The sequence below is a fragment of the Tasmannia lanceolata genome, unplaced genomic scaffold (genome assembly GCF_043159265.1).
Source record: "Tasmannia lanceolata isolate RefF3 unplaced genomic scaffold, GAP_Taslan_0.1 ptg000016l, whole genome shotgun sequence".
Taxonomy (NCBI): domain Eukaryota; kingdom Viridiplantae; phylum Streptophyta; class Magnoliopsida; order Canellales; family Winteraceae; genus Tasmannia; species Tasmannia lanceolata.
The window spans coordinates 1,505,313-1,523,600 of NW_027518693.1; the positions used below are offsets into that span (position 1 = coordinate 1,505,313).

The following is an 18,288-nucleotide window of genomic DNA, read 5'->3' on the forward strand; positions in this document are numbered from 1 at the left end:
ATTTGTATACCACCACTCTATCACGACAACCCAGCATCTCACCACCATGGCTCTGCCTCTCCAATGCAATGGTTGCAATTTCTAAAAATAAGTTACCAAATCAATAGATTTGGAAATCCAAGTCTTCGAATTTTTTAGTCGCCAAGCAGAGGATTTAGAAATCCTTATTTTGAAATCCTTGTAAGCTTATAATGGATCCAAATAAGTAGTTTCTAAATCAAAAGATTTCAAATCCATTGATTAATAAATCTTCAGATCAAATCCAAAATCACGATTACAAGGCCATCCAAACTGCCTTCAATAGATTCCTAAAGATCCCTTTAACCCTAATCAAGCTCATATTAACATGAGGATTACAATCAAAATCTAGTTTTCAGGAATTAGTAGGCAACTATCGTCGTTAACTCAACTACAGTTGAAATCTACCTTTTCATTCAGACTGTCCACTACCTTCTAAGGGTGACACAAACTGAAAAGCCTCGACCTTTTCCTCTTATATGCCCACCAACGATGGTCAATTTTGTTAATGATTTTCCTCGATATAAGAGTAAAAATATGACGTACCTTGATTTATGTGAAAACAAAAATTCAATGAGTTTTAACCCTTTTCGATGCAGCGAGATGAGGCATGAACAAGGTCACTCTCTTTAAGGTGAATGTGTGTCTTTGTGAAAGAAACTCCAGAAAAGTAGATCCTAGCACAATCACTCCCAGGATACAACAGCTCGACGCACCATCAATCTCTGTACGATATGAGTAAAAATATAAAGAACAAGAAACCGAAGAAGGTAAGAGAGGAAGAAGAGAGCGTTTAAAAGAGGGTATTTTGCCAAGCTAGTTTCGACCAAGAGCGATTTTAATCTTTTCATTTGTGTGTAAAAACAAAAGACAACCCCTTATTATTGTATCAGTTCAAAACAGCCTTTGAAAACAACAATTAAATTTAAAAATCATTTTTAAACGTTAGTTAGATACATTTCCAAATTAAAAAAATGGACATGCGATTTCTCGTGGTTGTTGGAGTTTCAACTAGCGCCTGATCCAACGGTTAGATTTCGTACTCAACCACCAGACGATCAATGAATGGTCACCTTTATAAGAAATCTAATTGTCAGATTTTCATAAAAACATTTTATTAAATTTGTAAAATAAAAAATTAATAAAATCTTTGGTCACACATGCACAACCGAGCTGGGCCCAAAAGACGACAGTCAAAATCCCTACGATAGGCCCACATTATGGCCCATCTTGTCTTCTAAGTTTTAAGTAAGAGTAATGAGAATGTGATGCTTTATATACCCATGAAAATTTCTCCCACTTTCAATGTGGGACTAAAATTTTTTGGAGGGTTACTTAAGTACCAATAAACTATTGGAAATTGGGTGGCAAAACATAAACAACTCAAAACTTAGAAAAAAAAAACGATTTTTACTAGGGATTTGGCTAGGGACCATCACAAGAACGCATTTCGTTGAACGGCTGTTGCATGAGAGGGCAGTCACATAGGCTCAGATTTTGTCTTATTCATTTAATTCATCTGAGGTGGATGAACTCTCATTCAACAGTTGTTCCACAAAATGCCTTTGCATGGTCTTTAGCAATTCCCTTTTCATTAAAATACTAACAATCTTCCAAATGCTTAGGGCCTGTTCATTAATAAACGATTGTGACCCCAAACCGATTATTACTGGACGCATAGTCCAATAATTGGTTTGGGCTCACAGTCAGCTTCTCATAATCTTAAACAAACAAACGTTGGCCTTGGGCCTGTTTGTTTTGGATTATGAGAATCAATTTTAGTCCAAAAACTGACTTATTGACTCATAATTAAATGCAATTTTGAGTCCAATAATCAGTTTTGGAATCAATCGATTCTCAAAATCCTAAACAAACAGGGCCTCTTAACTACTCATGACTTTTTGATGAGCACATCAAAAGGTTCAGATTCTAGCACCTTCAAAAACAACTTTAGAGCCAATCCCATCATAAAAGGTCTTCTCACTGAAGCAGATGGCAAGAACACTAAAATTCAGGATGATCATTGGATTCCAGTCTAAGATCTCAATCCCCTCATTTTTTCAATTACTCCAACCACCTACCATGGGTGCATCCATGGATCCAATCAACAACTAGCTCTTTCTCTCCCTATTCATTATCTGGACAACGTAGAAAACAAGAAACCCAATTGTTTTGCAAATTTTTCAATGTGATCTCCAAATTCTCCATGAAATGATAAGAAAAGGAGTTGCAAAGTAATCCCAACTTTTCCTCAAAGGCCTACTCAGAACACTTGGCCATTGTATCATTTGGCTGAATGTATTGAACTTCTTCACAGTCTAGCAATGACAACCTCTATTCAGATGAAGTAATTGTGAATTGAGGGAGATTCAAAAGCATTCTGCAAGAACTCCGCATCGAAATGGCAAGCAAAAGACATAAAAGAAGACTGCCAGACTCGTTTAGTTAAGCTCAATAGTTGGACTGGTACTCATAATATTGCGAAACAAATAAAGTAGAAGAGATCCTCGCTAAGTTGGTGGCCACTTCTAATAATGAAGGGTTACGAAGAATGATAGAAGAGTCTTTAGAGGTAGTGGGATATTCATGGAAGTCATTGGTAATGCATGCTAATAGCTCAGAAAATTCAGTGTGTTTACCAAGAGGAAAAAGATTCATTCTCAAGAATGGAATAATAAAGAATGGTTGGCTTCGGAAGCAAGAAATAAAGATCATGTTCTAGAAGTGAGCTAATAGGCGGTTCGAGGTTCAGATCAATGTCCAATCGAGAATTAGCAGCCTCTCTAACCAGTTTACTCCGTGATCCCTAACTGCGAAGATACCCGACTTAAAATACACCCAATGGTGGATCCTAAGACTAAGATCGAATCTATAATAACTCAGTTCGAAGATCACACTCCCCTCCAGTAGACATTTTCTGGCGTGAGAACACATAATATATAGATATGTTTCCCTGACCTCGAAGAAAACATTGAAGCGAAGAAGGAAGTGTATGAAAATATTTGAGAAGGCTGACACATTCTTTAGGGAAGTTGATCGTGAAAAGAGCAAACCAGGATTGGGATTAGGTAATAGGTATCATTCAGAAAGGACTACACTGCAGGCACTGTAAGGATGGCTGAAATAACCACAAGAGTGATTTTTTGCTATGGCATCTTGACATGAGCCCATCAGATGAAGGGTCCAGATGATGATGGTGGATGTCATAGGAACATTCCCTAGAGATTATTTTTTGAAAGATGAACATTTCCTAGAGATAAAGATGCTTAGATGAAAAAAAGGGTAAATAAAGGCCAGAGGAAGAGAGTTACAAGCACAATAAAGATTGTATACATTGAAAACCTGCGTAAAAATGAAAAGGCATGTAAAACACAACACCGTGTGTAAGAATGAAAAGGCATGTAGAACACAACACCATGTACATAGCATGCAAAAACATGCCTCAAGGTTCTAAGTACCCGCGTATTTGAAGAACTTCCCGAGCTCCGCGAAGAGAAACTGTTGGTCCTCAAATGAAAGGTTCCCTTATCTGCAACATAACAATCCCACATATTTACCATACACTATAAACAAGAAGGGAGTACAATCCAGTGTTTTAGTTGACAATGTACGCAAGTGGACCCTTGAATGATGGAAACGAAGGCTCACCATATGCCCCCACCTCAAAAAAGCTAGCAAGTATATATGAAGTGGGCCGCATCATAATGGGCCCAGATCTTGATTATCACAGTTTTGGTAGACTTGTCCCGATGATTCTTTAAGTGAGTCAACCACTAGATCATTTCCCAAAAGAAGAAGGAAAGAAAAACAAATGCAGAATGAACAGTGTGTTTTTACCTGGTCGAGGATCATCTCAACTGAATAGCTTCGCTGCATGACAAATGATTGATGATAGATGTATGCAAACACGGCCATCACCATCTACAGAAGGAATAATCCAAAGAAAAATACATCACATCAATCTGGAAGGGCAATTAGCAGATAGGTGTCATGAGATATCCCAAAATTGAATCAGAATCATGAACAGCAAATGTGTCAACCAACAATAAGAGAACACCCAACCATTCAAAAAAGAAAAAGATAAAAAAAAAGACAGAGAACAACCAAATATGGGCCTCATATTGAAACATTTTTTTTTTTAATGGTAGGAAATTCATTGAAAACCCGAAAAGGCCGAGGCCGATACAGAGCAGAATAAAGAACGTACAAAAGCTTTTTTTTAAAAAAATTAAAAGGCAAGAATGTACAAAAGCTACAAAGGAAAAATAAAAGCTAAAAGAAATTCTTAAGGAGGCAAATGGTCATAATAAAGAGCTAAGCCTTCCTTGGCCTCATATTGACTAGTAAAGCGTGCTTCGACACAGATAAACAATAAAGCAACACAAACAATAATAGCGCGGTGTTCCACTTCAAGGATAAGCAAACATCATACAAACACTAGAAAATGAACAGCCAGAACAGACGCTTTCTATCTATAAATCATCATATTTTGTAAAGAGGCCGTTTCACCTACATCGCGACACACTTTAATGCGCTTCGTTGCCATCTCATAACCGTCGGATCTTTTGGACGGACGAGATTTAATGGCTGTAAATATTAGGGTCTGGAAGGAATTGCGTGAGGGAAGAAAACCCAAACCATGCCTCTCGGTCAGCCGAGTTCCTACTCGGACTGCTTGCCAAGGCTTTGGTAGGTCAACTGAGACAGCCAACCGAGCATGGTTTGGTCGGCCGAGCAAAACCTGGTTGCGTTGACCAGGTTCGCTTCTCCGACTTGGATTTTTTACCTCTGAGAGACCCTTTAGGGCAAGTTTAAGCTCTCCAAACCTACAACAAACCCTAGGTCCTAATATACGGATTATCTTGATTTTTAAGTAACAAGTTCATGGACGTGAGCGTGCCAGGGCCTTTCAACAAGGTCCGATTGCGACCCCAACGTATCTATAAGGTAAAGCTTAAGGCCAGGTCAATAGATCAGGAGTACCACCATGCCCTAAGTTGACTATTGGAGACTATATATCGGGAAATGATATTCCTCCCCCTTTTAAATGGATAAAATCCCGCCCTTTAACGGTTTCTGTGAGAATGGTTCATTGCTTGAGGATAAATTCACCCCGTTTAACGTTTTTCTTTATCTTTAAAACTCAACGAATAACGTTAAATGGGGGGATTTTAGCCGTCAGAGGGGGGGAAATATCATTCCCCTGTATACCCAAGTATTTTAAGCTTCTGCCTCCTATGAATCTTGTTTTGGGGGTTTCACCTGGTCCTGCTTATTTTCTGTGGATTTATCATCTCAATCTGGGATTTGATAACATATTGGGCTCTTAAATAAAATCTGTTGATATCCAAAAAACAGAAAAAAGAAATAAAAAACTAGAAGTACGAATGCCAAATTCAATATACAACAAATGAGAACATTGATCCGATCACAGTTTGAGGTCTCAATAGAGGTGTTTTCGAACGAGGCTTCCAATTCAGATAATGGTCTTGAATGACCAAAATTTAGAAGCAAACCATGAAATATAACCCAAATTGGAATAGAACAGAATTTCATTTCTCCAAGCTTTACATCAAATGACCAACGTGACTCCACATTTCTAAAACTACAATGCAGTCTTTAGCTCTAATGACTACGAATAAAAAGAATCATGTGGGCAGGTTACACTTTCTTCCATTCTCTGTTTTTGGTACAATGAATTGTAGTTTCATTTCTTAATTGAGTTGAGCTTTGGAACATAAAAGACTGTTCCGGCTTCCAGACACAGGCCCAACAATATAGGATCTGTTTTCAGGAATTGTATCTGAAATAGGAGACTCAACATAGATATGAAGAAGGATTCGAGAACAGAAGGGTAGGCGACAAATGGTTTTCCTGCCTTTGAATAACAAAATCACTGTGACTAAAAGAACTTGATTCTATTGGCTTGATAGTTGATAGGTTTATTGGGTGCTACAAGCGAGAGATAGGAATGTTGAGAGGGAATTGAGAAGCTGAAATTAGAGGCCGAACTTCTCTTCTTTTGGGGTTTTCCTTCAGAGGTTTTAGAAAATCATTATGGGAGGATACACGAGAAGAGGATGAACCAAAGCACTGGAATATGGCTGCTAAAAAGAACACCATGGTGTTTTTTTCCTTTCTTATTTGTGGTTGAAATGCCATAATCTTGTATGGGTTTATATAGTTGTTTTGGGTTTCTTGATGACCACGACTGTGTTTCACTGTTGTTTTCCATGTCTTTTAAAATTCAAAGTATGACCAAAAGCTACATGAGAAGCCTTGCACCTCAAGACAGTTGTTTTACTCGTGGGATCCCAATGCAATTACATTTTTAAAAATAGAAAAGTTTCCCAATTTTCATGAAAAATTGCAAGCTTACAATGCCATAGATTGTTTTCACATGGAGTATAGTCTCCGAGTGTACCTTTTGACATAGCATAGGTGGGGCCCACCATTTACTCCTCATGTTTTTATCTGTTTTCTAACTATTTCACACCTCACTTTTTGATAGGTTAGACTTAGGGTCCACCATCTCCACCCAAAGGCATGCATAGGGTGGGGCCCTCAATTTGACGCCTCTTGTTTGATGGGGCGGGTCCCAGCATCGCCACCCAAAGCGATGCATAGAGTGGGCCCACTGTTTTACACCTCTTGTTTTTATGGGGCGAGGCCCACCATTTTACCCGGAAACATAGCATGGGAGAGGAATGCTAATAGACAATAGAAGTTAACAAGACCCACATGGTAATGCATATTTGGTAGAGAGAGAGAGAGAGAGAGTATGGAAAAGGCTCAGGCGCATTCTTGTCATTCCAAAGAAAAGTTAGAGAGTAGCCGGGAAAAGGCTTACTGGCATTCCTGTTATTCCAAATAAAAGTTACTTTAGCTTTAAATCAGTTAGGCACCTAGGCATTATGACAAACAGTTTAGTTAGAATTTTGGCGTAATTTGAATGAGATGATGTAAATTCTGTCGTAACAAATATAGTTTCTGAAAAAGTGAACTACTAAACCATTTCACATTGCTGACGTTATTGTATTCGTTGCTGCTCAAATGTGGCTCTCATGCTCAAAGGGGTCCCACCCTCGGTCTCATCAGCCAAAGCATGGTCGGACGGCGGGTAGATGGCTTCATGCCCTGCACTTACAGACAAAGGTTAAGGACACACGCACCCGGAGTTGGAACTCCGGGGGAATCCTTCGACACTCAAGTCAGGCAACGGAATGAGAACTAAGCACAGAGTGAAAGTTGGTGGTGGAATCGCTAAGCGTGGCGGAAGCTAGTTTGCGTAAAGAACAAAAGTTCTTGATTCCAACTAACTCAGCCAATATCCTAGTTAGTATATTCATATTGGTGGTGAATTGAAACAATTTAAAATGTAAAATTGATTACCATTGGTATGATAATTGCTGCTCGATCTACTCTCCGCTATGTGTGCTCGATTTCTCAAACTTGAACTAACCCGTAAGTTGAAGTAGTGGTTTCTAAAGCTTGTGAGATCGCAAAGGCAACCCGAGAGGGGGGTGGGGGTGAATTGGGTAATTAAAACTTTTTTCTAAATCAAATTAGCTTTTTAAAAAGAACAAAGTAAAGATATTACCAAGCACCAATGAAGAAGAGAACCTTCTCACTACAAATCTTTGAGCAACGAAAGAGAAAACAATCTTAGCCTCTTTAATAGGTTTGTTGTACAAATGAAGCTCTCAAATCTCTCCAAAGTAGACATACAATGAAGTCCTATGGAGATCTTCCTCAAGTTGATTCACAAATTCAAAGTGTATGGAAGCTTTTCAAAGAAAACTTGTAAATTTAAAAGCTGAAGCTCAAAAATTGATTTTCAAGTGTTACAAAGAAGATTTAATGTCCATTTAATGTTGTATTTATAGCCATGGGGGGGTAATATCATTCCCCTATATACCCGAGTATTTTAAGCTTCTGCCTCCTATGAATCTTGTTTTGGGGGTTTCACCTGGTCCTGCTTATTTTCTGTGGATTTATCATCTCAATCCGGGATTTGATAACATATTGGGCTCTTAAATAAAATCTGTTGATATCCAAAAAACAGAAAAAAGAAATAAAAAACTAGAAGTACGAATGCCAAATTCAATATACAACAAATGAGAACATTGATCCGATCACAGTTTGAGGTCTCAATAGAGGTGTTTTCGAACGAGGCTTCCAATTCAGATAATGGTCTTGAATGACCAAAATTTAGAAGCAAACCATGAAATATAACCCAAATTGGAATAGAACAGAATTTCATTTCTCCAAGCTTTACATCAAATGACCAACGTGACTCCACATTTCTAAAACTACAATGCAGTCTTTAGCTCTAATGACTACGAATAAAAAGAATCATGTGGGCAGGTTACACTTTCTTCCATTCTCTGTTTTTGGTACAATGAATTGTAGTTTCATTTCTTAATTGAGTTGAGCTTTGGAACATAAAAGACTGTTCCGGCTTCCAGACACAGGCCCAACAATATAGGATCTGTTTTCAGGAATTGTATCTGAAATAGGAGACTCAACATAGATATGAAGAAGGATTCGAGAACAGAAGGGTAGGCGACAAATGGTTTTCCTGCCTTTGAATAACAAAATCACTGTGACTAAAAGAACTTGATTCTATTGGCTTGATAGTTGATAGGTTTATTGGGTGCTACAAGCGAGAGATAGGAATGTTGAGAGGGAATTGAGAAGCTGAAATTAGAGGCCGAACTTCTCTTCTTTTGGGGTTTTCCTTCAGAGGTTTTAGAAAATCATTATGGGAGGATACACGAGAAGAGGATGAACCAAAGCACTGGAATATGGCTGCTAAAAAGAACACCATGGTGTTTTTTTCCTTTCTTATTTGTGGTTGAAATGCCATAATCTTGTATGGGTTTATATAGTTGTTTTGGGTTTCTTGATGACCACGACTGTGTTTCACTGTTGTTTTCCATGTCTTTTAAAATTCAACATATGACCAAAAGCTACATGGGAAGCCTTGCACCTCAAGACAGTTGTTTTACTCGTGGGATCCCAATGCAATTACATTTTTAAAAATAGAAAAGTTTCCCAATTTTCATGAAAAATTGCAAGCTTACAATGCCATAGATTGTTTTCACATGGAGTATAGTCTCCCAATGTACCTTTTGACATAGCATAGGTGGGGCCCACCATTTACTCCTCATGTTTTTATCTGTTTTCTAACTATTTCACACCTCACTTTTTGATAGGTTAGACTTAGGGTCCACCATCTCCACCCAAAGGCATGCATAGGGTGGGGCCCTCAATTTGACGCCTCTTGTTTGATGGGGCGGGTCCCAGCATCGCCACCCAAAGCGATGCATAGAGTGGGCCCACTGTTTTACACCTCTTGTTTTTATGGGGCGAGGCCCACCATTTTACCCGGAAACATAGCATGGGAGAGGAATGCTAATAGACAATAGAAGTTAACAAGACCCACATGGTAATGCATATTTGGTAGAGAGAGAGAGAGAGAGAGAGAGAGAGAGAGAGAGAGAGAGAGAGAGAGAGAGAGAGAGTATGGAAAAGGCTCAGGGGCATTCTTGTCATTCCAAAGAAAAGTTAGAGAGCAGCCGGGAAAAGGCTTACTGGCATTCTGTTATTCCAAATAAAAGTTACTTTAGCTTTAAATCAGTTAGGCACCTAGGCATTATGACAAACAATTTAGTTAGAATTTTGGCGTAATTTGAATGAGATGATGTAAATTCTGTCGTAACAAATATAGTTTCTAAAAAAGTGAACTACTAAACCATTTCACTATTCAACTACTAGCTCTTTCTCTCCCTATTCATTATCTGGACAACGTAGAAAACAAGAAACCCAATTGTTTTGCAAATTTTTCAATGTGATCTCCAAATTCTCCATGAAATGATAAGAAAAGGAGTTGCAAAGTAATCCCAACTTTTCCTCAAAGGCCTACTCAGAGCACTTGGCCATTGTATCATTTGGCTGAATGTATTGAACTTCTTCACAGTCTAGCAATGACAACCTCTATTCAGATGAAGTAATTGTGAATTGAGGGAGATTCAAAAGCATTCTGCAAGAACTCCGCATCGAAATGGCAAGCAAAAGACATAGAAGAAGACTGCCAGACTCGTTTAGTTAAGCTCAATAGTTGGACTGGTACTCATAATATTGCGAAACAAATAAAGTAGAAGAGATCCTCGCTAAGTTGGTGGCCACTTCTAATAATGAAGGGTTACGAAGAATGATAGAAGAGTCTTTAGAGGTAGTGGGATATTCATGGAAGTCATTGGTAATGCATGCTAATAGCTCAGAAAATTCAGTGTGTTTACCACGAGGAAAAAGATTCATTCTCAAGAATGGAATAAAAAAGAATGGTTGGCTTTGGAAGCAAGAAATAAAGATCCTGTTCTAGAAGTGAGCTAATAGGCGGTTCGAGGTTCAGATCAATGTCCAATCGAGAATTAGCAGCCTCACTAACCAGTTTACTCCATGCCCTTTGCTGTTGTAGAGGCACAGGGGCAGGCAGTATTTTTTTTTTTTGGGGGTTTTTTGTTAAACGGAAATAAATGAGTTAGTAGTTGGTAAAAAAGCTGCATGAGAGCTTTTTAAATGAAAAAATATAAGCAAATGGGACTGAACTGGCTAATTTTGAGGAAGTATCAGAAATGATACTATGAGATGCATAACACACCTTTCGATTGCGTCCACCCACTTGATATCAGCATGATTGAAATCTTCCATCTAGTGATCCCTAACTGCGAAGATACCCGACTTAAAATACACCCAATGGTGGATCCTAAGACTAAGATCGAATCTATAATAACTCAGTTCGAAGATCACACTCCCTCCAGTAGACATTTTCTGGCGGGAGAACACATAATATATAGATATGTTTCCCTGACCTCGAAGAAAACATTGAAGCGAAGAAGGAAGTGTATGAAAATATTTGAGAAGGCTGACACATTCTTTAGGGAAGTTGATCGTGAAAAGTGCAACCAGGATTGGGATTAGGTAATAGGTATCATTCAGAAAGGACTCCACAGGCACTGTAAGGATGGCTGAAATAACCACAAGAGTGATTTTTTGCTATGGCATCTTGACATAGCCCATCAGATGAAGGGTCCAGATGATGATGGTGCATGTCATAGGAACATTCCCTAGAGATTATTTTTTGAAAGATGAACATTTCCTAGAGATAAAGATGCTTAGATGAAAAAAAGGGGTAAATAAAGACCAGAGGAAGAGAGTTACAAGCACAATAAAGATTGTATACATTGAAAACCTGCGTAAAAATGAAAAGGCCGGCATGTAAAACACAACACCGTGTGTAAAAATGAAAAGGCATGTAGAACACAACACCATGTACATAGCATGCAAAAACATGCCTCAAGGTTCTAAGTACCTGCGTATTCGAAGAACTTCCCGAGCTCCGCGAAGAGAAACTGTTGGTCCTCAAATGAAAGGTTCCTTATCTGCAACATAACAATCCCACATATTTACCATACACTATAAACAAGAAGGGAGTACAATCCAGTGTTTTAGTTGACAATGTACGCGAGTGGACCCTTGAATGATGGAAACGAAGGCCCACCATATGCCCCCACCTCAAAAAAGCTAGCAAGTATATATGAAGTGGGCCGCATCATAATGGCCCCACATCTTGATTATCACAGTTTTGGTAGACTTGTCCCGATGATTCTTTAAGTGAGTCAACCACTAGATCATTTCCCAAAAGAAGATGGAAAGAAAAACAAATGCAGAATGAACAGTGTGTTTTTACCTGGTCGAGGATCATCTCAACTGAATAGCTTCGCTGCATGACAAATGATTGATGATAGATGTATGCAAACACGGTCATCACCATCTACAGAAGGAATAATCGAAAGAAAAATTCATCACATCAATCTGGAAGGGCAATTAGCAGATAGGTGTCATGAGATATCCCAAAATTGAATCAGAATCAGGAACAGCAAATGTGTCAACCAACAATAAGAGAACACCCAACCATTCAAAAAAGAAAAAGAAAAAAAAAAGACAGAGAACAACCAAATATGGGCCTCATATTGAAACCTTTTTTTTTTTAATGTTAGGAAATTCATTGAAAACCCGAAAAGGCCGAGGCCGATACAGAGCAGAATAAAGAATGTACAAAAGCTTTTTTTTTTTGAAAATTAAAAGGCAAGAATGTACAAAAGCTACAAAGGAAAAATAAAAGCTAAAAGAAATTCTTAAGGAGGCAAATGGTCATAATAAAGAGCTAAGCCTTCCTTGGCCTCATATTGACTAGTAAAGCGTGCTTCGACATAGATAAACAATAAAGCAACACAAACAATAATAGCGCGGTGTTCCACTTCAAGGATAAGCAAACATCAAACAAACACCAGAAAATGAACAGCCAGAACAGACGCTTTCTACCTATAAATCATCATATTTTGTAAAGAGACCGTTTCACTTACATCGCGACACACTTTAACGTGCTTCGTTGCCATCTCATAACCGTCGGATCTTTTGGACGGACGAGATATAATGGCTGTAAATATTAGGGTCTGGTAGGAATTGCGTGAGGGAAGAAAACCCAAACCATGCCTCTCGGTCAGCCGAGTTCCTACTCGGACTGCTGGCCAAGGCTTTGGTAGGTCAACTGAGACAGCCAACCGAGCATGGTTTGGTCAGCCGAGCAAAACCTGGTTGTGTTGACCAGGTTTGCTTCTCCGACTTGGATTTTTTACCTCTGAGAGACCCTTTAGGGCAAGTTTAAGCTCTCCAAACCCTACAACAAACCCTAGGTCCTAATATACGGATTATCTTGATTTTTAAGTAACAAGTTCATGGACGTGAGCATGCCAGGGCCTTTCAACAAGGTCCGATTGCGACCCCAACGTATCTAAAAGGTAAAGCTAAAGGCCAGGTCAATAGATCAGGAGTACCACCATGCCCTAAGTTGACTATTGGAGACTATATATCGGGAAATGATATTCCTCCCCCCTTTAAATTGATAAAATCCCGCCCTTTAACAGTTTCTGTGAGAATGGTTCATTGCTTGAGGATAAATTCACCCCGTTTAACGTTTTTCTTTAACTTCAAAACTCAACGAATGACGTTAAATGGGGGGATTTTATAGGGAGGGGGGGTAATATCATTCCCCTATATACCCGAGTATTTTAAGCTTCTGCCTCCTATGAATCTTGTTTTGGGGGTTTTCACCTGGTCCTGCTTATTTTCTGTGGATTTATCATCTCAATCCGGGATTTGATAACATATTGGGCTCTGAAATAAAATCTGTTGATATCCAAAAAACAGAAAAAAGAAATAAAAAACTAGAAGTACGAATGCCGAATTCAATATACAACAAATGAGAACATTGATCCGATCACAGTTTGAGGTCTCAATAAAGGTGTTTTCGAACGAGGCTTCCAATTCAGATAATGGTCTTGAATGACCAAAATTTAGAAGCAAACCATGAAATATAACCCAAATTGGAATAGAACAGAATTTCATTTCTCCAAGCTTTACATCAAATGACCAACGTAACTCCACATTTCTAAAACTACAATGCAGTCTTTAGCTCTAAAACTACACTTTCTTCCATTCTCTGTTTTTGGTACAATGAATTGTAGTTTCATTTCTTAATTGAGTTGAGCTTTGGAACAGAAAAGACTGTTCTGGCTTCCAGACACAGGCCCAACAATATAGGATCTGTTTTCAGGAATTGTATCTGAAATAGGAGACTCAACATAGATATGAAGAAGGATTCGAGAACAGAAGGGTAGGCGACAAATAGTTTTCCTGCCTTTGAATAACAAAATCACTGTGACTAAAAGAACTTGATTCTATTTGCTTGATAGTTGATAGGTTTATTGGGTGCTACAAGCGAGATATAGGAATGTTGAGAGGGAAGTGAGAAGCTGAAATTGGAGGCCGAACTTCTCTTCTTTTGGGGTTTTCCTTCAGAGGTTTTAGAAGATCATTATGGGAGGATACACGAGAAGAGGATGAACCAAAGCACTGGAATATGGCTGCTAAAAAGAACACCATGGTGTTTTTTTCCTTTCTTATTTGTGGTTGAAATGCCATAATCTTGTATGGGTTTATATAGTTGTTTTGGGTTTCTTGATGACCACGACTGTGTTTCACTGTTGTTTTCCATGTCTTTAAAATTGCAAGCTTACAATGCCATAGATTGTTTTCACATACTAGTATAGTCTCCCAATGTACTTTTTGACATAGCATAGGTGGGGCCCACCATTTACTCCTCATGTTTTTATCTGTTTTCTAACTATTTCACACCTCACTTTTTGATAGGTTAGACTTAGGGTCCACCATCTCCACCCAAAGGCATGCATAGGGTGGGGCCCTCAATTTGATGCCTCTTGTTTGATGGGGCGGGTCCCAGCATCGCCACCCAAAGCGATGCATAGAGTGGGCCCACTGTTTTACACCTCTTGTTTTTATGGGGCGAGGCCCACCATTTTACCCGGAAACTAGACCTGGCAAAAGTGACCCGTGCCCGCGGGTCGACCCGGCCCACCCGCAAATTTGCGGGCACGGATCTAAGTTTCCGTGACCCGTCAAAAACCAACCCGCGGGTGACCCAACCCGCAAAAACACCGGTCGGGTCGGGTCAACCCGCGGGCACCCGCATTTTTACAGTATTTTTTAATCTTTTTGAGAATGTTATCATCACTGCTGTTTGTTTTTTATGAGTTACTCCTCACTTTATAAAAAGTACGGTATGTCCTGCACCGTAGGATTATCCAAAGTTCCAAACCGTCCATTAGATGGGCCATACCCTAAATAGGTTATGCCCCAAAATTATTTCCATCGGTTGATTCTAACCCTCCGATCTATAGAGGGTTAGGATCAACCCTCTAACATTCAGATTGGAGGGATAGGATCATCCTATGGAAATGATTTTTGGAGCATAACCTATTTAGGCTATGGCCCAACTAATGGACGGTTTGGATCATCCTATGGTGTGGGCCATACATAAAGTGAGAGTGCCCAGTAGTGTTTATAACATTTAAATGTGGTTTTTATTTTATTAGAATTTGCTATCAAGCTTCTCCTCTGGCAATTTCTCGGCAAGTGGCCTTTGTGTATGCAAAATGCGCGCATCCAAATGTTGCTAAAATGTTCCTAGTAAAAAAGTAATCATTACACCACAAAAAGTAAATTAGCTAAATTATAAAGTTTTGAATGAAAAATTACCTAGAAAGGGTTATAAAATTTAAAAATTACGAAAAAAATACCAAATCACATATCTGTCAAATCAAAATAATTATTACAATCCCATATTTGCGGCATATTTGCGGGTGACCCGCGGGTTGACCCGGCCCACCCGCGGGCCGCGCGGGTCACGTAAATTTTGACCCGCCAAAATGCGGGTCATTTTCTCACCCGACCCGTGGACCCGCACCCGCATCACCCGCGGGTTGACCCGGCCCGACCCACCCGTTTGCCAGGTCTACCGGAAACATAGCATGGGAGAGGAATGCTAATAGACAATAGAAGTTAACAAGACCCACATGGTAATGCATATTTGGTAGAGAGAGAGAGAGAGTATGGAAAAGGCTCAGGGGCATTCTTGTCATTCCAAAGAAAAGTTAGAGAGTAGCCGGGAAAGGGCTTACTGGCATTCCTGTTATTCCAAATAAAAGTTACTTTAGCTTTAAATCAGTTAGGCACCTAGGCATTATGACAAACAGTTTAGTTAGAATTTTGGCGTAATTTGAATGAGATGATGTAAATTCTGTCGTAACGAATATAGTTTCTAAAAAAGTGAACTACTAAACCATTTCACATTGCTGACGTTATTGTATTCGTTGCTGCTCAAATGTGGCTCTCATGCTCAAAGGGGTCCCACCCTCTGTCTCGTCAGCCAAAGCATGGTCGGACGGCGGGTAGATGGCTTCATGCCCTGCACTTACAGACAAAGGTTAAGGACACCCGCACCCGGGTGAATCCTTCGACACTCAAGTCAGGCAACGGAATGAGAACTAAGCACAGAGTGAAAGTTGGTGGTGGAATCGCTAAGCGTGGCGGAAGCTAGTTTGCGCAAAGAACAAAAGTTCTTGATTCCAACTAACTCAGCCAATATCCTAGTTACTATATTCATATTGTTACTATATTCATATTGGTGGTGAATTGAAACACTTTAAAATGTAAAATTGATTACCATTGGTATGATAATTGCTGCTTGATCTACTCTCCGCTATGTGTGCTCGATTTCTCAAACTTGAACTAACCCGTAAGTTGAAGTAGTGGTTTCTAAAGCTTGTGAGATCGCAAAGGCAACCCGAGAGGGGGGTAGGGGTGAATTGGGTAATTAAAACTTTTTTCTAAATCAAATTAGCTTTTTAAAAAGAACAAAGTAAAGATATTACCAAGCACCAATGAAGAAGAGAACCTTCTCACTACAAATCTTTGAGCAATGAAAGAGAAAACAATCTTAGCCTCTTTAATAGGTTTGTTGTACAAATGAAGCTCTCAAATCTCTCCAAAGTAGACATACAATGAAGTCCTATGGAGATCTTCCTCAAGTTGATTCACAAATTCAAAGTGTATGGAAGCTTTTCAAAGAAAACTTGTAAATTTAAAAGCTGAAGCTCAAAAATTGATTTTCAAGTGTTACAAAGAAGATTTAATGTCCATTTAATGTTGTATTTATAGCCATGGGGGGGTAATATCATTCCCCTATATACCCGAGTATTTTAAGCTTCTGCCTCCTATGAATCTTGTTTTGGGGGTTTCACCTGGTCCTGCTTATTTTCTGTGGATTTATCATCTCAATCTGGGATTTGATAACATATTGGGCTCTTAAATAAAATCTGTTGATATCCAAAAAACAGAAAAAAGAAATAAAAAACTAGAAGTACGAATGCCAAATTCAATATACAACAAATGAGAACATTGATCCGATCACAGTTTGAGGTCTCAATAGAGGTGTTTTCGAACGAGGCTTCCAATTCAGATAATGGTCTTGAATGACCAAAATTTAGAAGCAAACCATGAAATATAACCCAAATTGGAATAGAACAGAATTTCATTTCTCCAAGCTTTACATCAAATGACCAACGTGACTCCACATTTCTAAAACTACAATGCAGTCTTTAGCTCTAAAACTACACTTTCTTCCATTCTCTGTTTTTGGTACAATGAATTGTAGTTTCATTTCTTAATTGAGTTGAGCTTTGGAACAGAAAAGACTGTTCCGGCTTCCAGACACAGGCCCAACAATATATGATCTGTTTTCAGGAATTGTATCTGAAATAGGAGACTCAACATAGATATGAAGAAGGATTCGAGAACAGAAGGGTAGGCGACAAATAGTTTTCCTGCCTTTGAATAACAAAATCACTGTGACTAAAAGAACTTGATTCTATTTGCTTGATAGTTGATAGGTTTATTGGGTGCTACAAGCGAGAGATAGGAATGTTGAGAGGGAAGTGAGAAGCTGAAATTGGAGGCCGAACTTCTCTTCTTTTGGGGTTTTCCTTCAGAGGTTTTAGAAGATCATTTTGGGAGGATACACGAGAAGAGGATGAACCAAAGCACTGGAATATGGCTGCTAAAAAGAACACCATGGTGTTCTTTTCCTTTCTTATTCGTGGTTGAAATGCCATAATCTTGTATGGGTTTATATAGTTGTTTTGGGTTTCTTGATGACCACGACTGTGTTTCACTGTTGTTTTCCATGTCTTTTAAAAGTCAAAGTATGACCAAAAGCTACATGAGAAGCCTTGCACCTCAAGACAGTTGTTTTACTCGTGGGATCCCAATGCAATTACATTTTTAAAAATAGAAAAGTTTTCCAATTTTCATGAAAGATTGCAAGCTTACAATGCCATAGATTGTTTTCACATACTAGTATAGTCTCCCAATGTACTTTTTGACATAGCATAGGTGGGGCCCACCATTTACTCCTAATGTTTTTATCTGTTTTCTAACTATTTCACACCTCACTTTTTGTTAGGTTAGACTTAGGGTCCACCATCTCCACCCATAGGCATGCATAGGGTGGGGCCCTCAATTTGACGCCTCTTGTTTGATGGGGTGGGTCCCAGCATCGCCACCCAAAGCGATGCATAGAGTGGGCCCACTGTTTTACACCTCTTGTTTTTATGGGGCGAGGCCCACCATTTTACCCGGAAACATAGCATGGGAGAGGAATGCTAATAGACAATAGAAGTTAACAAGACCCACATGGTAATGCATATTTGGTAGAGAGAGAGAGTATGGAAAAGGCTCAGGGGCATTCTTGTCATTCCAAAGAAAAGTTAGAGAGTAGCCGGGAAA

At 39.1% G+C, this 18,288-nt stretch overlaps 1 protein-coding gene across 1 annotated transcript; it reads right to left on the reverse strand.

Moving 5' to 3' along the window:
- Window positions 1–3,284: 3,284 nt before the first annotated feature.
- LOC143849154 (phosphatidate cytidylyltransferase 3-like) lies at window positions 3,285–12,752 on the reverse strand. The gene is made up of 5 exons (XM_077358202.1): window positions 12,450–12,752; window positions 11,774–11,857; window positions 11,396–11,465; window positions 3,856–3,939; window positions 3,285–3,547 (listed from the first exon to the last, which is right to left on the reverse strand). The coding sequence occupies exons 1-4, from the start codon at window positions 12,480–12,482 to the stop codon at window positions 3,872–3,874; spliced, it is 255 nt and encodes an 84-aa protein (XP_077214317.1). The 5' UTR covers window positions 12,483–12,752; the 3' UTR covers window positions 3,285–3,547; window positions 3,856–3,871.
- Between the last annotated feature and the right edge of the window lie 5,536 nt (window positions 12,753–18,288).